A 21,582-nucleotide genomic window follows, 5' to 3' on the forward strand; every position below is an offset into this window, starting at 1 on the left:
ACTACAGGCCAGTCAGGTCACCTCAGTCCCCGGAAAAATCATGGAGCAGGTCCTCAAAGAATCAATCCTGAAGCACTTACATGAGAGGAAAGTGATCAGGAACAGTCAGCATGGATTCACCAAGGGAAGGTCATGCCTGACTAATCTAATCGCCTTTTATGATGAGATTACTGGTTCTGTGGATGAAGGGAAAGCAGTGGATGTATTGTATCTTGACTTTAGCAAAGCTTTTGACACGGTCTCCCACAGTATTCTTGTCAGCAAGTTAAAGAAGTATGGGCTGGATGAATGCACTATAAGGTGGGTAGAAAGTTGGCTAGATTGTCGGACTCAACGGGTAGTGATCAATGGCTCCATGTCTAGTTGGCAGCCGGTGTCAAGTGGAGTGCCCCAGGGGTTGGTCCTGGGGCCGGTTTTGTTCAATATCTTCATAAATGATCTGGAGGATGGTGTGGATTGCACTCTCAGCAAATTTGCGGATGATACTAAACTGGGAGGAGTGGTAGATACGCTGGAGGGCAGGGATAGGATACAGAGGGACCTAGACAAATTGGAGGATTGGGCCAAAAGAAATCTGATGAGGTTCAATAAGGATAAGTGCAGGGTCCTGCACTTAGGACGGAAGAACCCAATGCACAGCTACAGACTAGGGACCGAATGGCTAGGCAGCAGTTCTGCGGAAAAGGACCTAGGGGTGACAGTGAACGAGAAGCTGGATATGAGTCAGCAGTGTGCCCTTGTTGCCAAGAAGGCCAATGGCATTTTGGGATGTATAAGTAGGGGCATAGCGAGCAGATAGAGGGACATGATCGTCCCCCTCTATTCGACATTGGTGAGGACTGATCTGGAGTACTGTGTCCAGTTTTGGGCCCCACACTACAAGAAGGATGTGGAGAAATTGGAGAGTCCAGCGAAGGGCAACAAAAATGATTAGGGGTCTGAAACACATGACTTATGAGGAGAGGCTGAGGGAACTGGGATTGTTTAGTCTGCAGAAGAGAAGAATGAGGGGGGATTTGATAGCTGCTTTCAACTACCTGAAAGGTGGTTCCAGAGAGGTTGGTTCTAGACTATTCTCAGTGGTAGAAGAGGACAGGACAAGGAGTAATGGTCTCAAGTTGCAGTGGGTGAGGTTTAAGTTGTATATTAGGAAAAACTTTTTCACTAGGAGGGTGGTGAAACACTGGAATGCGTTACCTAGGGAGGTGGTAGAATCTCCTTCCTTAGAAGTTTTTAAGGTCAGGCTTGACAAAGCCCTGGCTGGGATGATTTAATTGGGGACTGGTCCTGCTTTGAGCAGGGGGTTGGACTAGATGACCTCCTGAGGTCCCTTCCAACCCTGGTATTCTATGATTCTATGATGATCATAAATAAAATTTTCATTCCATAGTTGTTTGCAGTGTTGTTATAGCATGTTGGTTCCAGACATGAGAGAGACAAAGCAGGCAAGATGATGTCTTTTATTGGACCAACTTCAATTGGTGGAAGAAGGTACAAGCTTTAGAGCTACACAGAGCTCTGTACCTTTCCACCAGTAGAGGTTGGTCCATTAAAATATATTACCTCACCTACCTTGTCTCACCTTTATTCCAGTCTGAAGTGTATTTTAGCTATATGAGGCATACACATATCTACAGCAAAATGGGAAGATGAACATGGTGATAGCAAGGCCTTTTATAAAGATACAGGTTCAACCTGAAACCCACCCTCCTTTGCATAAATCTCAAATTGCCTCCAGCTACGAGAGTCCATGCTGGATTGAATTAGATCTAAGGCTGTATCCAAGAGGGCAACTACCGCTGGTTTAAATTGGAGAACAGTTGCCAAAAATATTAACTATTTTTAAGCTTACATGCCAATCTCTCAGTAATAACTCCACAGATTCCTTAGTCCCATATTTGATATCCCTGATATTTAACTTTAATGTCACTTCATCCGAGATAGCAGAGCACAGGCAGAAGTGGTATTCTAGAAGTATGCTGAAGTTTGTAGACTGGATATTGCTAAATCTGGAAAACAGTAAGAGTTTTGGAATTAAACTGGACATAATGAGGCATTCATTTACAGAGACCGACCTCTAACCTAAAAATTACCCGAATTCCAGATATCATATGTAAACACAGTCCCTACTGTTGAAGAGGAAAAAAATTTCTAAAATATGTAGGGTTAACTATTTAAATGAGTAATGATTTGGGCACCTTAATTTTTGGATGTCCAATTTAAGAAACCTTAAAAGGGGCTGATTTTCGGAAAGTTCAGAGCATTCACTGTCTGAAAATCAGGCCCTTGAAAGGTGTCTCTAGTTCAGCACACAAAATCACTGGTCACTTTCGAAAATGTAGGCTTTAAACTGCATGATGATACCCTGATCAGCATAACTGAGATGGAACAAAACAAATTTAAAGTGTTTCAGAATTTACGCAAGCTCAATATAACAGTTAATTTTTAATGAGAAGATTAAAACTAATATTCCCCTACTAACTCATCTTCTGTTTTACTTGAAACAGTCTCACAATCCTCATACACCAAACCACCTCTTCCTTCCTCCAAAACCTACATCAAAACACAATTTTTTCACAAAGGTTTTCAAAATTGATCTCTGCAAAATCCTTACTCCAGTTTAAAGTCATAACAATGCCCATCTTACTACTAGCATGTGGCTGACGTGCTTTGCCTGTGTTTGTACTAGACAGTAATAAACTCCTTGAGGTAGGACCATGTTTTTGTATACGTTTGTAGAACACAGAGCACACTGACAGTGCTCAATAAATAATAAACTCAGAAATGGCAGAATGATGCAGTCCAGTTTTGAGCTAAGAGCAGACTTTGTCAGATGCAAGTTTTTAATTATTTAATAATACTTTGTACTTATAGTGCTTTCATCTGTAGATCTGCACATGATTTTAAAAGATGGGTAAGTATCATTATCCTTATTTCACAGATGGGGAAACAGGCACAGAGAAGTGATATGACAAGATCCTGCAGCAAGTCAGTAGCAGAGTTGGGAACAGACCATTTATGCTTGTGCCACCTAAGTGCACAACAACTGAACACAGAAAACAAGTAATTGGAGTGTTTTTCCATAATGGTGCAAAACTTCCTAAAAATAATAATTTAACTTAATATGAATGTAGTCAACCCAAGTGCCCAACAGGGTAAATCTGAGAATTGCAACCTTCTTTTCATGTCATCTAGCTTCTCAGTTGGAACCAGTGGCATATTCTTCTCATCTTTATTCTCAAAGGATTGAAGGGTGACCAAGTGACAGTCAAAATAATCCATCAAGCCCTGGAAAAAAATATTATAATTAATATATTTCATTGCTAAGTAGTGTACTTGGGAATATACAATCCACTCCCATATTACAGTGGGAGCTATTAGGTAAACACATTTACCACAGGATCTCACTTCAGTTTTTATTCAGTACAGTATAAATGCATTTCCTACATTACCCCCAAATGTGAGTATTTACCAAGCATAGTAAAAACCTCGCCATGTTTCTATATATATAGGTAATATTGCATTAAGTCAATACTACCAGTGTTTGTTTACTTTTAAAGTCACCCTCTCCACATACTGTAGTGCAATATTACGTCTTTTCAAAGTATGAAGCTCTTGCTTTGCCACACGTTAGACTGACAGCAAGACCTTGTAAATAAATACCTTTATTTTTAATTGTCTGTTACTGTAAAATCACTATTTAAAAAAACATTTATCCCATTGACAATATATTAACTTTCGATGGCAGAAGTTGGAATTTTTGCGGCAAATCTCATGGGAACATATCACAGGTGCTAGTTGCCAAAAGCAACAAATTGAACATACAAAGTACCCACAAAGATTGTCTCAGAATACTGCACAACATTCCCATATGAATATTAATTACAATATGGAATGCAGCATTCCTGCAAACTACTATTCAATACTTATGCCACCTAGGAATTGAAGGTGATAAAAAGTGTATGTCACAGATGAAGGGCACAGTTATAATTACACACAAAACAACTATGTTAGAATTAATCATGTAATTAAAGACTGTATCATAATATAAATGTACAATAGGGATAAATTAAGGTTGCACAGGCAACCTTAATTCTCACACTTCTTAATATGTCTTGCAACTTTAATACTGTTCTTTGAACATATTTTTATGTGTGATTTCCTAGGTTTTTTTAAAAAACTGAAAAATACCTAACACATCAAATTGACATCATATTGACACCGACATAGGTCATAGCAGTGTTGGAAATAGAGCTGATCTGAAATTTTCCAGCAGAAAGTTTTCCCATTCTGGAAAATGCTGATTTGATAAAATCAAAACATTTTGTAGGAATGTGTTGATTCTGTTGAAATTTTCAACTGGAAATTACTGAAACATGGGCAAAACAACATATTTTCCCTATCCCATTCTCAGAAATAGCCAAACCATTTTGGCTGAAATTTAAAAAAAAAAAAAAAAAATTACACGTGGCAGAAACCCAGCATAGAAAATTACAGCTCAAACTATTACAGTTTGGCAACAGCTCAAACTATTTCAGTTAAGCAACTGAAAACAGGGCCTTGCATTGGGAAGTGCTGGATAACCTTAATAATAGGCAGCACTACTAACCCAATCTGTAATAAACCCTCCTACCTTCTCAAGCTTACAGACAGGGCACATCAAATAATCAGCCAACTTGGAATATAACCCAAATGACTGGTCATAAAAGACAAAAGATGATCATTCAGGTATTCTTTTAAGAGGCTTAAAATTCAAAAGAAAAACTTAAAAATAATATCAGACTTGGGCAGTCAGTGTAAAGATTTCATTACTGGAGTAATATGTTGTGACTTCCAAATATCAGACTACATTCTGTTGTTTTTAAAGCCCCAAGCTGCCAAATACTTAAGCAAGTGCTTAACTTTAGGCACATTAAGTTCCACTCAAGTCAGTGGAATTTAGCCATGTGCTCTTCTGAACAGGGATGGACATAAGTATAGATGTAAGGATTAGTATTGCTTATTTGCTTTGCTGACCCAGGGACTAAATTAGTTGCAGGAACCATGCTCTGGGGTGGGGCTAGGGATGAGGGGTTTGGGGTGCAGTAGGGTGCTTCGGGCAGGAATTGAGGGGTTCGGAGAGTGGGAGGGGAATCAGGGCAGAGGCAGAGGTTTGGGGTGTCAGGGGGTGAGGTCTCCAGCTGGGGGTGCGAGCTCTGGGGTTGGGCTGGGGATGAGAGGTTTGGGGTGCAGAAAGGTGCTCCAGGCTTGGACCAAGGGGCTCAGAGGGTGGGAGGGGGTCAGGGGTGTGGTGCTTGGGGTGGGGGCAGCATGTGGAGTGGAGCCCCCGGCTGCCCCTACACATAGGAGCCGGAGAGGGGCCATGCCACTGCTTCCGGGAGCCACATGGAGCGGCCCCTGACCCTGCTCCCGGCTGGAGCACCAAAGTGGGGCAAGCCCCAGACCCCGCTCCCTAGCGGGAGCTCGAAAGCTGAATTAAAACGGCTGGTGGGACAGATGTGGCCCGCAGGCAGTAGTTTGCCCACCCCTGTGCTAATATGATGAAAACACATTAATTTACTCACTCCATCAAGGCTTTCTCTTACATCTCACCCCCATAAAGTCAAAAAATTTTCCTACAAAACTCTTTATTTATCTGGTTACCCTGCCATTGTTCAAAATCAACAGCTGCTACCAAAGACATCTTTAGAAGTACATATATTCTCCAAAAGAAATCAATCCAGTGACCACATTCCCTCCCAAAAACTAACATCACTTCCATAGTAGGTGCTTTAGTGGGTCAGATTTAACAGTCTTTTTCTGTTTAACAAACCTTAAATAATATAATTTTTCCTTTGAAGAGGGCCATTGCTTTACAGTGGTCCTGCGAATCAGGTAAACCATCTGCCAGCAGATGTTCTACCTCTTGGAGCCAGACCTCGATGCTGCCTAGAGGTGGGGGTAGTGCACAGTCCAGCTTTGTTTTCCATTCATTAATCTAAAAGGCAAATACAAGTCAATGGTAAAATCTCTCTGTTTATTTCTTACCCTATTCTCAGGGGATTAGTAAGATTATTATATATAATACTTGTTAATTGAACATTCTAACTACCTCACAGACAAATTTTGCGATCAGTAGCAAGCAGGTAGTTCCCACAGCAGTCAAATGGGAGTCATTTGGGTGCATTCAAGATCAGAATTTTCTCCCCCGCTTGCAATCTTCTTGGTGCTACAGGGAATTGAGCAGTTTTTGTCAACATACGATGACTAACAAAGTTTTGTCACAGGGAAATTTACCCAAAGTTAGTGGCACCTTGACAAAAGACTTCTATCATGAATAATGTGCTCTGACTGTCTTTCCACCACTGCGGACCAAAAGTATCTGATCCACAGTAGCCACTGATCAAGCAGGGAGATACTTGGCATAGAATCATAGAATATCAGGGTTGGAAAGGACCTCACGAGGTCATCTAGTCCAACCCCCTGCTCAAAGCAGGACCGATCCCCAACTAAATCATCCCAGCCAGGGCTTTGTCAAGCCTGACCTTAAAAACCTCAAAGGAAGGAGATTCTACCACCTCCCTAGGTAACGCATTCCAGTGTTTCACCACCCTCCTAGTGAAAAAGTTTTTCCTAATATCCAACCTAAACCGCCCCCACAGCAACTTGAGACCATTACTCCTTGTTCTGTCATCTGCTACCACTGAGAACAGTCTAGATCCATCCTCTTTGGAACCCCCTTTCAGGTAGTTGAAAGCAGCTATCAAATCCTCTGTAAGAATCCTCATTCTTCTCTTCCGCACACTAAACAATCCCAGTTCCCTAGCCATTCCAATCCTTAGTTCAGGGACAGTTGACATGAGCAAGCTCATTACCGAGTACTATCCAATTAACAGTCCTGCTATGGCAGAGTTGGATAATGGAGGAAGGCCACCCATGCCATGGAAAAAAAATATCTCATCAGCTACAGACTCTATTGCTCGCTCTTTTCTCTGCTGCTTCATTATTTTAACCCTAATGATGTCAAACCGAACATTTTAAGCAGAGATCAGCCCAAAACTCTGCATCTGAATGCTGCTAAGCTCAGAGGACGATCAGATCAAGATCATGCTTTGCATGCCGCTGGCACCCCAAAGGATCAGATAGGCATAAAGAGAGCCACATTTGTCATCACCCTCCTCTAGCCACAAACCCCTAACTCCACCCCCACACCTTTGCAGCCCTGCACATCAGGCCCAGCTCAACTGGACCTCAGGATCATGGCCAATACCTCAGTATAGTGATTCCTCCCCCTCCCCAAAAAAGGAGAAAGATAATTATACTACAGTATAAATTTCTGGGGTGAGCTTTATCGTCTTCATAGAATGTGTTCACATTAATAACATAAAAAGCAGCTAGAAATACTTCTGTAACCTGGGAGGTTAGGTTATCCCATGTTGCTCTCATCCGTTTCTGATCTTCATTTAGCTCAGGCACACTTCTTTTTGAAGACAACACTGGCAGAAAGGGTCTTTTCTCTTCATTAAACAATTCCATAAATGACAGCATTTCCTAGGGTTAAAATGGGAAGGCAATCTATAGTGGAAAACTACCACATGTAATAATTCCTAGAACCAGATATTACTGTTGGAGGTGAATTTCTGACTCCCATTTACTTCAGCGGGTGGTCCAGATAAGGAATGATGGAATGATAAAACCACTGAGGTCAATGGGAATCAGGCACCATCATCTAAGGGCAGTATCTGGGCCTTACAATATAACACTGTAGCTGAATTTTTATTTAATATCATGTTAATACATTATTCCCAAGCAAATGCACAGTAATATCTCTAACTTTTTCTACTGCTATAACTATTCAACTGTACTGAGAAAAATATCTTGTCTGAGACTAGGCATAGTCAACATGGGGAACTGTGAAGGATAGAAGGATATTACATGTTAGATACAAGGCCAAAGTGTGCCACACAGATGTTGCCCAACTGGGGTGGAAACATTTTAAAATCTGTTACTTTTGCATTTTGACTGTCAATGCATAGACTGTCAAGAGGGAAGTCAGACCAGCTGCAGAACATAGAGTAAATCTAGCCTGGCTGACTCTGCATGGAACTTAAATAAGAGGAAGAGAAGAAAACACTCCTCCCTGCCTATTATAATATTCAATCACTTGTTTTCAGTCAGACTTTGTATGGGTTCATGTTCTCTCAGGGGCAAATTGTGACTATCACCCCACTATTAGTGTAGAGGGCCCTGGATTCAGCAAAACCACCAGCAAGGGAAACCACTGCACAATGTCCTATTCGACATTGGTGAGGCCTCATCTGGAGTACTGTGTCCAGTTTTGGGCCCCACACTTCAAGAAGGATGTGGATAAATTGGAGAGAGTCCAGCGAAGGGCAACAAAAATGATTAGGGGACTGGAACACATGAGTTATGAGGAGAGGCTGAGGGAGCTGGGATTGTTTAGCCTGCAGAAGAGAAGAATGAGGGGGGATTTGATAGCTGCTTTCAACTACCTGAAAGGGGGTTCCAAAGAGGATGGCTCTAGACTGTTCTCAATGGTAGCAGATGACAGAACGAGGAGTAATGGTCTCAAGTTGCAGTGGGGGAGGTTTAGATTGGATATTAGGAAAAACTTTTTCACTAAGAGGGTGGTGAAACACTGGAATGCGTTACCTAGGGAGGTGGTAGAATCTCCTTCCTTAGAGGTTTTTAAGGTCAGGCTTGACAAAGCCCTGGCTGGGATGATTTAACTGGGAATTGGTCCTGCTTTGAGCAGGGGGTTGGACTAGATGACCTTCTGGGGTCCCTTCCAACCCTGATATTCTATGATTCTATGACTGCAAGTCCCATACTCTTCCAGAAGTACAGCTCCATGGGGTCTCCCTGATGGATGACGGGTTTGGGGGCAGGCTACGGCAAGTGCGGTATGTGGATCCACTGGCCATTCTTCCCCTGCTCCTAAAGAGGGCAGAGAGCAACACCCATTAGGGGTTGCTGCAGCTTGAAGCTGCAATAGCACTCACTGTGTGGAGAAGGGGATAATTACCTCTCTAATGGCCCCATAAATCTCCCTTCTACATACTCGGTTATCTGGGCTGTACAAATGGAGGAAGCCATTCCCCTAAGGCATGAGTAGCAGCCAACACTTCCAGTACCCCTTCAGTGACAACAAACTGATGCAAGACCTACAGTATTATCACCACAGTAACTGACAAGCATATATCTACATTCCTTCTGGAGAGGGAATTTTATCTTAACGCTTCCTCCATTACTTTGGTTTATTTACCAAATCCAGTGACAGATTTGGGGAGAGGGGACGGTGTTAAATTTAAATCTTCAGATTGGACAATAACTTGAAAAGCTACTTTTGGGGGGCTTATTTTAATATTTCTCTTTGCAAATACTATCATATTAAAAAATGTCATTTAATGCTACTTACTTGAAATTTTCTATAGCAAGTTTCACTTTCTGTATCAACCAACAACTTTGTTAACTTCTTCTCTTGTGCAGTCAGCCAGTTCAAGGCCTCTTTTACTTTCCCCTGGTAATTGGAGCAGAAAATTCCATTTTTGCATTCTGCAAGTCTTATTTTTAGTTTGCATTGTGTCATAAAACAACACACTAGTGAAGCCTTCCCACTCACTAAAGGTCTGTTCCAAAGCCCATTGAAAGCAGTGAAAAGACTCCCACTGATTTAATGAGCTTTGGATCAGGCTGTACAAATAGATGAAAGCTAAAATCTTCAAACCTGGTGCCAGAAGTTAGTTTCCTGAATACAGTAAGGCAGCTTGAAACAAGTAGCCAGACTTCAGGGTGTTACAGGAACGTTCTATCTTATGTAAATTGTTGGTTAATAGATAAAGGTGCCAGTAGATGGCATTCAAGAATATACAGCATACATCCTGGATTTTGTAGACCCAATAGAATTCTTGCTGTGCCCTTCAAATGGCTTTCTCTGGATGCTCTTTATATCAGCTTCCAACAAGAAGGATCTGGGTTGCTCAGCACTTTTGAAAATCAGTCTACTTCTATCTAGGTACCTAGGTATAATTTTGGGAGCTTGCATTTAGGCAACCAGGTCAGAAAATGTTGGCTGGAATATTTATGGACATCTTAACTAACAAAAAAGTGAACTTTGCAACAAAGTTTCTGTCTACACTATTAAAAAAAAATCTATCATGTTGGGGATTTTGGTTACAATAAAATAGGGACACACAAGGTTAGAATAAGCTCAGTTGTGTCACTGTAGACAAGATCACACCATGTTTTATAACTATGTTACTGAATCATGCTACAGTAGGAGTGGGCAAACTTTTTGGGCCGAGGGACACATCTGGGTGGGGAAATTGTATGCACAGCCAGGGCAGGGGGTTGGGGTGCGGGAGGGAGAGTGGGGTGTGGGAAGGGGTGCGGTGTGCAGGAACGGGCTCAGGGCAAGGGATTGGGGCAGAGGAGGGGTGCAGACTATGGGAGGGAGCTCAGGGCAGCAGGTGCGGGGTGCGACAGGGGGCTCAGGGCAGGGACTTGGGGTGCACGGGGGTGCAGGGTGCAGCAGGGGCTCAGGCCAGGGACTTGGGGGGCAGGGTGCAGGCGGGGTTCGGGCTCCGGCCCGACGCCACTTACCTAAAGCGGCTCTGGGGTGGCAGCAGCGCGCACTGGGTCCAGGGCAGGCTGCCTGCATGCCTCCCCTGGTCCCGCACCGCTCCGGGAAGCGGCCAGCACCACGTCCCTGCGCGGCCCCGGGAGTGGGGGGGGGCCCACACAGGGCTCTGGGGGCTGCCCCTGCCACTCCTCCAGGTACCTCCCCCAAAGCTCCCATTGGCCGCAGTTCCCTGTTCCAATGGGAGCTGCGGGGGGCGGTGCCTGGAGGCAAGGGCAATGCACAGAGCCCTCTGCCCCCCCCAGGTGCCTCAGAGAAATGGTGCCGGCCGATTCTGAGAGCAGTGCAGGGCCTGTGGCACCAGGGGGGCGATCCAGATCCAAAGCCCTGAGGGGCTACAGGCTTTGCAAAGGAGGTGTTGAAATTCTCAGAGTTATGAAAAGCAAAAAAGTACACGCATTTGGCTTGGTTCAATGATAAAAGAAATGACATACCTGCATGTCTTCTTCAGCTACAGGTAAACTTCTGGAATATTGCAGAAACTGAGCTACATAAGTCATGATAGATTTTTCATCTGGACTGATAACATCGACATCTGTGAGAGGTAGCACACTATTAGCTCATTCCTGCATATTTCTCAGTTTGATTGTACAATTATATTCTACAGAGCAATCATGAAAATTTAGCAAATACAAATGAATTTATTTTCAGCTTTTCAGTTAAAATTTCACTGACAAAAAACAGTATTAAATGGATTTTTTTCCTCAGGAATACTGTAATACAAAACAGCAAATTAGAAAAGAAGCGGGCAATTGTTAATATTGTCATCATGCAGCTTTATATTTTTTCTTCTAAAGGATGTTCCTGTAATTGTTGCCAAGTCAAAACTCCTATTAATTCAGGTTTCCTATGAACTATTCAGCAAAGAACCTCAGGTTAGAACATTCTTACTTTTATCATAAAGATCAGTATGTCATTTTACCCCCCAATCATCACAGTGATTAAACATTAAAAATTCTATTTAGGTACATGTACTTTGCAAACGAAACCCCCAACAGCAAGTCTCAGACTCCAGCTCAACTGAATTGGGCTCATGCTACAGGGCTAAAAATAGCAGCCCAATTAGGCTGGAGCCCAGGATCTGAGACCCACTCCCCTCACAGGGCTTTAGCCTGAGTGGGAATGTCTATACTGGTAATTTTAGCCCATAGCGTGAGCCCTGAGCCTAAGTCTGTAGACCCAGGCTTTAGAACTCGCTGCCATAGATTTTTTTTTTGCGGTGTAGACGTATCCTTTGTTATGAACAGACACTGGTTTGACAGTATCAGCATCAGACCTTATACCAAGTGAATGCAAAACAGATCATTTACCTTCAGGTTCAAGAAGTCTTGGAATATTTAATTCATGTTCTGCAATTTTAAAAGCCTCCTTCAGATTTTCTTTGTTGGTTCTACCCTTTGCTCTGTCCATGTCAACTAAATCTGGTCTTAAAGCATGGATGATAGCTAAAAAAGCCAGTCCATTCCTCCAGCTTGATTGGAAATCTGCCACTTTGATAGATCCATGCCTGCCCCAAAATCATAAAGAATAAAATCTCATGTTCTGTTTTCTCAAAATATTTAATATTCAGTTATCAGTACAATGTAAACCATGTCAGACTGGGCCTAATCCAAATCCCACTCGAGTTACTGGGAATCTTTCCAATTCTGTGGAAGCTGAGTCAGCCCCATTATGCATGGTCAATATAATCAGTCCAACAAACTTAAAAACTGAAATATTTTTCATTGCTTAGTATCATGCTGCTTTTACTTCTTGCTATGTGCTGCAATGGCACTTGGATGACCAAATTTTCTTTTTTTTATTTATTACATTTAAGGCATCTATCAATGCCTTTTACAGCACAAAAAAACAACAAGCCAATAGGAGTCAGGCATCTTACTACCTGAGGCCTTTTTGAAAATCCCAGCCTTAATTTTATTACATTACTTTTGGAAAGTTGTTGTTTTTCCAAAATGTTCAACTGAATTAGGACTAGAGAAATGAAAAAATATTTAGAGAGGGATCCCACAATTTCTACAATGCATCTGGTGTCTAGATGATACATTGATGTACCTAGAAGATTCATCAGTTACAATGAGTCCTGAGAAAACAACTCCTCAAAAAATAGTTTGTGTATAGTGGATATGATGGTATGTGAACAGGGGTTAATGCAGGGTGTCAGTGATCTTTCATGATTAAAACATGAGGGTCCATTGATTTAAAAACCAATGTTGGTCTTACATATATGTTATAGCAGTAACTGATATGTTAAACCCACTCTAATCGCAATCAAATAGATTATACCTTTTCTGAATAAAGACAGGCAAAAGAAAGATGATTAGGAAAGAGAGAGCTTTCATTTACATGCAAACCCCATAGCCTTAATAAAACAAATGAAAAATATAGAAAATGTAAGATTCAACTCCTGACAAGTCCCGTATATACATCCAGCAGAAAGCACCTGCTTTGCTGACGAACACTCTAACCTCCCACTAACATGAATGGAAGATTAGTGGGGTGACACCAGATAAGGTAACCTGGAGAGCTAGAAAGAAAGGGCTGAGGTTTCGGTAATATTTTTTAAAATGTATTTGTGCGAGGCAGTGGCTTTTCAAGGAAATTCAAATGTAAAGCCCTGATCTTGCAAAATCATATGCACATGATTAGCACTCTCATTTAAGTCAATGGAATGACCTGCCGTGTGTCAAGTGAAGCAGGTGTATAAATCTCTGTTGGAGCGGAGCCTGAGCCTTCTTAACTCTATAAAAAGTCCTTAGCTCATGAAACTCTCTCTTTTGGCTTGTGCAATGCTCTGGGGGGAAAATGCATGAACTGGGATGCTGATTCTTTTCTAGGCATTCTGCTTTTTTTTTTGTTCAACAAATTCTTGGACGATTAGTGTAACTTTGTTACTAAGAGAACCAGTAAATGCTAATCCAACAGGATTAAAACTGGCAAAGCATGCAAGAATTGCAGTAGGCACATTACACAAAGAATGGAGACAGCTGATAAAAAAGAAAGCCAAACAAGTCAATTTATTTATCAGTGTTTTCTTTGTAACGTTAGCTCCAACTTCTTATATTTAAAGGACGCACGTCAACATATTTACGCCCCAAATTTGAAATCAAAGCTTTGTTAGAATTGATGTGAAATGTCAACCAGATTCTAATGTGCTACTTCTTTGTTATACCTAGTAATCAGTCACTAAGAAATTAAACAGACAAAATATAGCGCCTTTATAGGGTGACAGTAAAAATAAACATGAGATACAGTTTATACACTTTCATGGTACTTACATTGAACATTGCTCCTTCACCCACAACAGGAGGGCCTTTTTAGCAGATATCTTCCACCGTTTCTTAATTTTACCTCTTTTTCTTGCCTGTGGGCTTGCAGCTGAAGATGAGTCGACAACGCTCGAACAATCAAGAGATGGCTGATTATAACTACTACCAAGGGTCCATGCAAGTTCTTCAATCTACCAGAAACAGGGGGAGAGTTTAACAATGTAAAAATCACTGTTCACACTTGCTCAGAAGAGGCTTGTCAGAGTGGCCCAGTTTAATTCCCCAAAGATTCTGTCTGCACTGAGCATGCTCCAGCCCAGGGTTGAGAAGAACCTTCCCTGTTGCAGCTCTGGGCTGCTACAGACTGGGCCAGGCCCAGGCACCCGACCAGAGAACAGATAGCTGTCTCTCCTGTGCACATACCTTCAGGCAGAATCTGGCCCATGATTTTAAACCAGTTATAAAAAAATATTGACATGCACATCACACTGTTGTCAATCATATCCTGCTCAGCTAACAGGGACCCTAGTACCCATTTCAGAGAAGCAGCTACAATGTACAATTAGAACATATTAGATGTTTCTTCTCTGAGCCAACACTTCAGACATACATTGTGCTTATGCATAAGTCATCTCATTTTGTGACCATTTTATTCCACAATTTTTTGTATGTTTTTCTCTATTAAAAATACTTTCTCACATCACTGCAATACTTACATGAAAATGTAATATAATTGTCCAAATTAGGCCAAGCACAATGGAAGGTTTTCCTTCAATAATGTCAGCAACATGAATATTTATGACCTTGATCTGAAAAAAGAGGATCACTGTTAAAGAAGGAACATGTTCAACAAACTAAACTGGTGTGAAGAGTGAATTTTAAAGTTAACTTTAATACTCACTGATTTGTTCTTTAAAAATTTCAAGGCATTTTCTATATTGCTTCTGCACTGGAACATGTTACATCCTTTCTCCCGTGGCTACAAAGTAAAACAAAAATATTGCTCTATCAGCTGTGACAATGTTTTATTTTAGATTGTTCACCAATAAAGGTCCAAATCCTGCAAAGACTGATGTCTGATTTTGCATCCATTGACACCAATGGCATTCCATTGACTTAAATGTTGCCGCATCAAGACCCTTGTGAGCGGTCAGCTCAAGCACAGTGCCAGTAAGTTCTTGTTGCTTTAGCCCTTGCAACAAGGACAGCTGATTCTGAATGACAGAGCCTGCAAGCCATGAGACAGTTGTTCCTGGCAGTGGAAGGTGTGACAAGATACTCACCCCCTGACTCCAGTGGGACTGCTCACATGCTTACAGTTAAGCACATCCATAAATCTTTACAGGATTTAGGCCAAAGCCAGGATTTCATTCCTTTATTTTATCTTACCAGTTGTTGACCTGAAAGTACTTCCAGCAGGTCCAAGAGCACACGACCTTCTTTGACATCTGTATATAGATCTGAGATAACGGAAGGAGGAGTATGCTGCAAAAGTAATACATTTAGATGCAAGTTATATACTGAATTCTGAAATCATCGTTGAGCAAAATACCACTGATTGCTTTGCTTCTTTTTTTAAAAAAAGTTTTTTTTTTGCCCTTTTTTTGTTCCACTTACCATTTTTCTGCTTATTTCAACAGAATGATATAGAAAATAGTTTTCTTTTAAAACTGAGGGCCCCAGTTCAAGAAAGCATCCTTGTTCAGCGAAGCACTTAAGTATATGCTTAACTTAAAGTAATTAAAGCCAATTAACTTTAAGCACATGCTTAAATGCTTTCCCGAATAAGGGTGGAATGAAGCACCCACTAAAGCGCTTTCCTGTACTGGGGCCAAAATTATCATGTTTCTAGCTATGCCTTTAGGGAGGCTAAGAAGAGGAGGCTAACTCAGTTTTGATGCAAAATTTCCAGTAACTAATTTTGAAAAATATGAAGGTCAGAAAAAGCAGCTGATTAATGTTCTTGCTTTTCACCAATGAAGCCTAAGGTTTGAATATTGACTCTGGAGATAAATGAAAATGACCTCAATGTTGCTTGCTATTTGCAGACTTCGTAAAACCACACTGTGCTCAAGAAGGGACCAGCACTGAAACAGTTCATTCGCCACAGGTCAGGACCAAATGCATTGACAGAGCAGATTCGTGAAAGCTTACAAGTACCTGCCTCCTCTGCAGCCATTTCTGTTAATCCTTGACTTTCACTGAATTAAAACAATGTTTTAAAAGCATTCAGTGTAGCACAAATATACAACAATAAAACAAACAGCCTATGATAATGCCTATATAACACCACCAAAAAAAACCCCAACCAAACAAACAAAAACACCACACAAATATATAACCACACACACCCGTCTCTGCCATGTGCATGTTATTAAACATATCTTTCCAGGCTAATTTTCCCTGTTGAACCATGACTATTTAAATTTGTTTGGTTTATTCATTCTTTTACATTTTGCTCTCCAAAGAACGGTTCTAAATTTATTCACAAACAGCAGCAACATCAAAAAAACAACAACTTTGTTTAACATCAGTTAAGGTTGCTCTCCTCAGTAAACAAATCATAAAAAATTAGGAAATGCAAAGTAAAGGATAAAAAGTTTGCGAAGTGAAGCATTCTTGAGTTAGGAAATGCCAGAACGAACATTGATCATGCAATCTTAATTCAGCCCACTTGTGCATATGCATTACGATACAGTCATTAATTACATGATCCCATATTATTATTATTATTATTTTACACAGAACCCTGGTTTGTTCAGGGCGTAGGATGGATCTGCTCTGGGGATGAATTAGGACTGTGTAGTGAAGGAGCCTGTTGTCTGTAGGACCCCTGCCTCATTTGCTGCAGAAGTTGGTAGGTGTGTAGTGAATGAGCCAGAGGCCGGAGGAAAACAAAGGAAGGTCTTGTGCTCAGGACAATTCAATGCCACCCTGAAGGCTTGGATTCTATCCCTGCCTCTGCAACAGAGTTCCTATGTGATGCTTGGCAAGTCAATTACACCAAACGGTTCACAAAGTCACTTCTGCATGTAATTAAAGACTATATAACAATCATACCACAGGGGCACTGAATTAAGGTTCCTTGGGCGACATTCATTCTGGCATTTCCTAATTTGATAATGCTTGACTTTGCAATTTTTTAATCCTTTTATATCCTTAACTTTGTACTTCTTATTTTGTATGGTTTGTTGACTGAGGAAGGCAATCTTAAAGAATGTTAAACAAAAACTTTTTTGTTATTGAATTTCCTGATTGCCCAGGGCAGGAGGCGGGGGGAGCAGGGGGAAGGCGCTGATCTGTGGGGTCTGCCAGTGGGCGGGAGGTGCTGGAGGGAGCGGAGGGGGGGGTGTAGGGGAGCTGATGGGGGGCTGCCAGACTGTTTAATACCTGTATTAAATTGCTTATTTAAAATTGTTTAAAATGTATATAATGCCTTTTGTCTGGCAAAAAAAAAAAGTTTCTCTGGAACCTAACCCCCCTATTTACATTAATTCTTATGGGGAAATTGGATTCGCTTAACATCATTTCACTTGAAGTCACATTTTTCAGGAACATAACTATAACGTTAAGTAGGGAGTTACTGTAATAGAGCACTTCCACCTTTGTTGTTTTCAATGTACATTTTATTGCCATTGTTATCTTTGTGAAGTGCCACATTTCACCACACAGTGTCATGTCGACAAATATATTCAAAGTAATTAAATTAATTTGTAGTCATATAAAACCCTTGGAAAACCAAAAGAAGCACAGAAAAGGGGCTGTCATTTTGTAGCTTTGTATTCATGTAACCCTTTTTGAGGAAAGTAACAAACAATTAACCTTGAAATGAAACAGTACAAACCCAAACAGCACAACAGGAACTTATCCAAACACAGTATACTTCCATTGCAATTACTCCTGTGACCTACCATAGTCTGAGGTAAATCAGTTATCAAGGGCAGCTATTGCCATGACGATAGGATGCAGTGTTGTTGTAGTCGTGTTGGTCCCAAGATATTAGAGAGACAAGGTGGGTGAGGTAACAGCTTTTATTGGGCCAACTTCAGTGAGAGACTCTTTCACCAACAGAAGTTGGTCCAATAAAAGCTATTATCTCACCCACCTTGTCTCTCTAACAAGGGTAACAGTAACTTTCCCCAAGTGTGCAAATGAACTGGGGGAGGGTGAGTGATGAGTGGTTACCTCCAATGTCACAGTGTTACAGCTCACATGACAGTAGAGGGCATCAAATGTAAGGGGGGAAGCGGGGGAATCAGGCTTTTTCACTGTTCCTGTTTTCCCAAATTTCCTAAATAAACAACAATAAATCAATAAAAAATACACATTGGAGATCATACCTCACACATATTAATTAGTGAGTGAAATTTGCTTCAAATTTCCCATGGCATGTTTACAGAAAAAAGGGTTTTGAGATACAGAACCTGAAAAGCATTTCTGATGCAACCTTAACTACGGTCTCATTATTGCAAGACAATGAGACAAAACTATGTTCCACAGACCATTTTCCTACCTTTGCCAACTGTGAATTTATCCAACTAGTGAAGGTTTTCTTCTGGATACATTCCTGCTCCACTGTGAAAAAAGAAAAATCACTTAATAAAACAATTTAATTATTTTTATTTCACTTTTTCAAAGAGAAACATGGACTCCAACTCAAATCTAAGTTCTGTCTTCAGTTATCTCAGTGGGTTTTTATACGGATTTTAATATTATTTTCTGGAATCTAACTGGTATTTTCCTCCACTCAGAAATGAAAACATCTCCAAAAGCTCCACAACCAGAAAACGCACTCTTACTGGAGTTGATGGGGCTTTATCTGAGGGAAAGGTCCATCCACACAGAGAATCTTAATGTTCTTTAAGATTTTTTTTAAAAGCTCAACTAATGCAAATAGTAAAATGAACAAATGAGCCTACAAAACAATATGTCTAAAACAGCTTGGGCCTCAACTTATTTCTAAATGTGCCTCAAATGCCTTAGGCCTTTTGTCAGCATAAATCTACTGTTGCAATTCTAAAAGTTCAGGTCTAGGGTAAAATTGTCAAAAGTGTCAAAAATCACTGAGGGTTTGTCTACACAGGTATAAAAAACCAGCAGCAGGTCCTGGTCAGCTGACTTGGGCTCACAGGTCTCAGGCTCCCAAGCTGAAAAATCATTATGTAGACATTTGGGCTCAGGCCTGAGTCCCAGCTCTGAGATCCTGTGAGGGAGGAGGGAACTCAGACTCCAGCCCAAGCCCAAATGTCTACACAGCGATTTTTTAGCCCCACAGCCTGAGCCCTGCAAGTCGAGGCCGTGCTACCGGGCTTTTGTCCCCGTATATACATACCCCTAGGTGTCTAAGTCCCATTGACTCTGCAAGAAAACCAAAAAACTCTCTTTTTTTCCCTCCCCTCCCTTTTATTTAAGAACCCCCCAAAGATCTAATTGTATTTAATTCTTCATTTTTACACAGTATAGCTAATAGGAATAGTATGTTAATTGGCATACAACTACAATTATTATCAAATGCTCTCACATGACTCACATTAAAGGTAGTGGGAGCTGCATGAACAAATCTAAAGGCATAATCTATTTTGATTTTTCTGGTGTCCCTCCCAGGCTTTAGGCATATATTTCATTCAACTTAGGTTGCTACCAACCTTCCTCTCCCCTGACAGCTTTCCCACTACCTGCAACCCATCTGATTAAAGCCATGAAATCTGAGATGCACGGTAACAGACCTATGGTAATCCAACTAAAAAGATGATTAAACCAGGCCAATTAACTTGGCCACTTAATTAGGACAAATTCTGACATGTGTATGGCACTTATCCCTCTCTCTTGGTTCCAACTTGTATGCACACTCGTGGGACATTTTGAAACTAGTGCTCTTGTTAGCTAAGATGTGTAATGTTGTATCTAGAACATTAGTTAAAACAGACTGAAAAGGGTAGGGGAGATCACACTGTACCAGCCCAGCAGAGGGAACAAACTCTATCCGCAAAGTATGATTTTCATCCAGATTGGGAGGGCCAGTAGTACGATCTCCGCATCACTGACACAATGCAGGACGCTAGGAGAGGGTGCAGGCAGAGTGACCATGCACGGGGCCCTCTGCAGCCCCAGTGCACCAGAAAGGGAGTGTCTGCTTGAGGAGTGAGCAGAGGACGGGTTTGGGGATCTGCACTTACATAGATCCCGAGGCCCAGAACTCCTACTGTGTCTTGAGGGCCCTCCCCTCCCTCATGTGTGAGGGGAAAGTAAAGCAAAGATGGCCTGACAGAATTGTCCAAGACCATTCTGCAGTCACTGCAGTGCCCTGTGCACAGCTCCCAACTTGTGCCCGCCCCTACACAGACTTCAACAAGAACTCCCACTATGAAGTAGAAGGTGACTGGACCTGAGAGCAATGGGCTGCTGGTAGGAGGGGCTCTGTGGGCACTGAAAACCTAGCAACCATCTTGGGGATGGAGTTATCTCTAACCATGCAATGAGTCCAGATTCTAAACCAGTAGGCAACTGGTAGAAACAAAAATGTTAGCAGAGGGGATCATGTGAAACTGAACAGCCCTTGTGCCCCAAAGCCTTCCCGCTATATGACTGCACAAATAATCCAAAAGATAAATATGAGAGAAGGTTTGTTCACTTGGCACTGCAGGCCAAATGCAGAATTACTCTACAATGAAAATCCAGCCATTCCCCTGCAGAAAGATCCCAGAACATATGCCCACAAAAAAAGCTTTACTGCTCTGCTTGAGAAAATGAAACCCATTTCACACAAGTGTAGCAAGTACTTTTATTATGCTCATGGAATACAGCTAACACAAATTCCCATGCCAAAGCCCCAGTCTTGCATCAGGCTTTACTAGCATCTAACTCTGCACCCACACAGAGCTCCATTAAGTGAGACTCTGTACAGACAAAGGGGCAGAGCTCAGTGCAGGATCTACACCTAAAGAAGTAGATAGTTAATTCTGGTTCATATTTCTAGATCATCTACCAAAGCCTTAATACTAAATCTGCCCAGAATTAAATATTCATATTCTGCACATCAATAATACTTTGCATGATACATCTAAACAATCTTTCTATGGTTCTCCATAACCCATCATGCTTTGTAACTAGTATTTGTAATAGTGCTACCCTGACTCCACCACAGCCAAGTATGTAGCACTCTATTTTCTCTCGTGATAATAATATTGTTCACTTTTTTAAAAATGAACATTAAAACTAAATTAAAAAGGAGAGGAGACTGTGTGCATGCAGAAATAGAATATCAAAATAATTTTTGTTTTGAAAAAGGGATAAAATTAAAAACATAAAACACAGAAATACAGCATTTGAGGCAAATCATAATCACTACTGCTCTAGGAATTAGGTAAACAACACCAAGATATCGGATTCAAGTTAGCACATAAGCAAGCCACACCCCCTTGCTATATTTCAAGCTGCAAAAATATCATGGAGCCTTTGCCAATTATTTAACTGAAATTTGAGTGGGTGATGGCTACTGACTGTAGCAAGCAAGCACGGCTGGTATTTCTACCATTTGAAAAGGAATGTATACCCAAGACTCAATATTTCACTGAAGCCAGTGGTTCCATCTCCCTTCTTGCCCCACCCCTAGCTCACACACACTGTGCTGTTGCTGAGCCAGAGAACTAGCTTTTGGGCCTGATTCTGAGAGACAGT

The 21,582-nt window shown here is 41.3% G+C and overlaps 1 protein-coding gene across 1 annotated transcript in view; it reads right to left on the minus strand.

The window, feature by feature from the left end:
- Positions 1-21,582, minus strand: part of SYNE2 (spectrin repeat containing nuclear envelope protein 2) — a 272,335-nt gene that overhangs the window by 214,844 nt on the left and 35,909 nt on the right. Inside the window, exons 3-14 of the mRNA XM_084632047.1 lie at positions 18,419-18,480; positions 15,295-15,390; positions 14,807-14,884; positions 14,622-14,714; positions 13,915-14,096; positions 11,950-12,146; positions 11,074-11,174; positions 9,419-9,520; positions 7,393-7,530; positions 5,813-5,977; positions 3,176-3,288; positions 1,853-2,009 (exon numbers count right to left, since the gene is read on the minus strand). Of these exons, the coding sequence (XP_084488173.1) occupies positions 1,853-2,009; positions 3,176-3,288; positions 5,813-5,977; positions 7,393-7,530; positions 9,419-9,520; positions 11,074-11,174; positions 11,950-12,146; positions 13,915-14,096; positions 14,622-14,714; positions 14,807-14,884; positions 15,295-15,390; positions 18,419-18,480 (1,484 nt within the window). The remainder of the gene's footprint in view (positions 1-1,852; positions 2,010-3,175; positions 3,289-5,812; positions 5,978-7,392; positions 7,531-9,418; positions 9,521-11,073; positions 11,175-11,949; positions 12,147-13,914; positions 14,097-14,621; positions 14,715-14,806; positions 14,885-15,294; positions 15,391-18,418; positions 18,481-21,582) is intronic.

The sequence above is a fragment of the Lepidochelys olivacea genome, assembly GCF_965140295.1.
Source record: "Lepidochelys olivacea isolate rLepOli2 genome assembly, chromosome: 6".
NCBI classification, from domain to species: domain Eukaryota; kingdom Metazoa; phylum Chordata; order Testudines; family Cheloniidae; genus Lepidochelys; species Lepidochelys olivacea.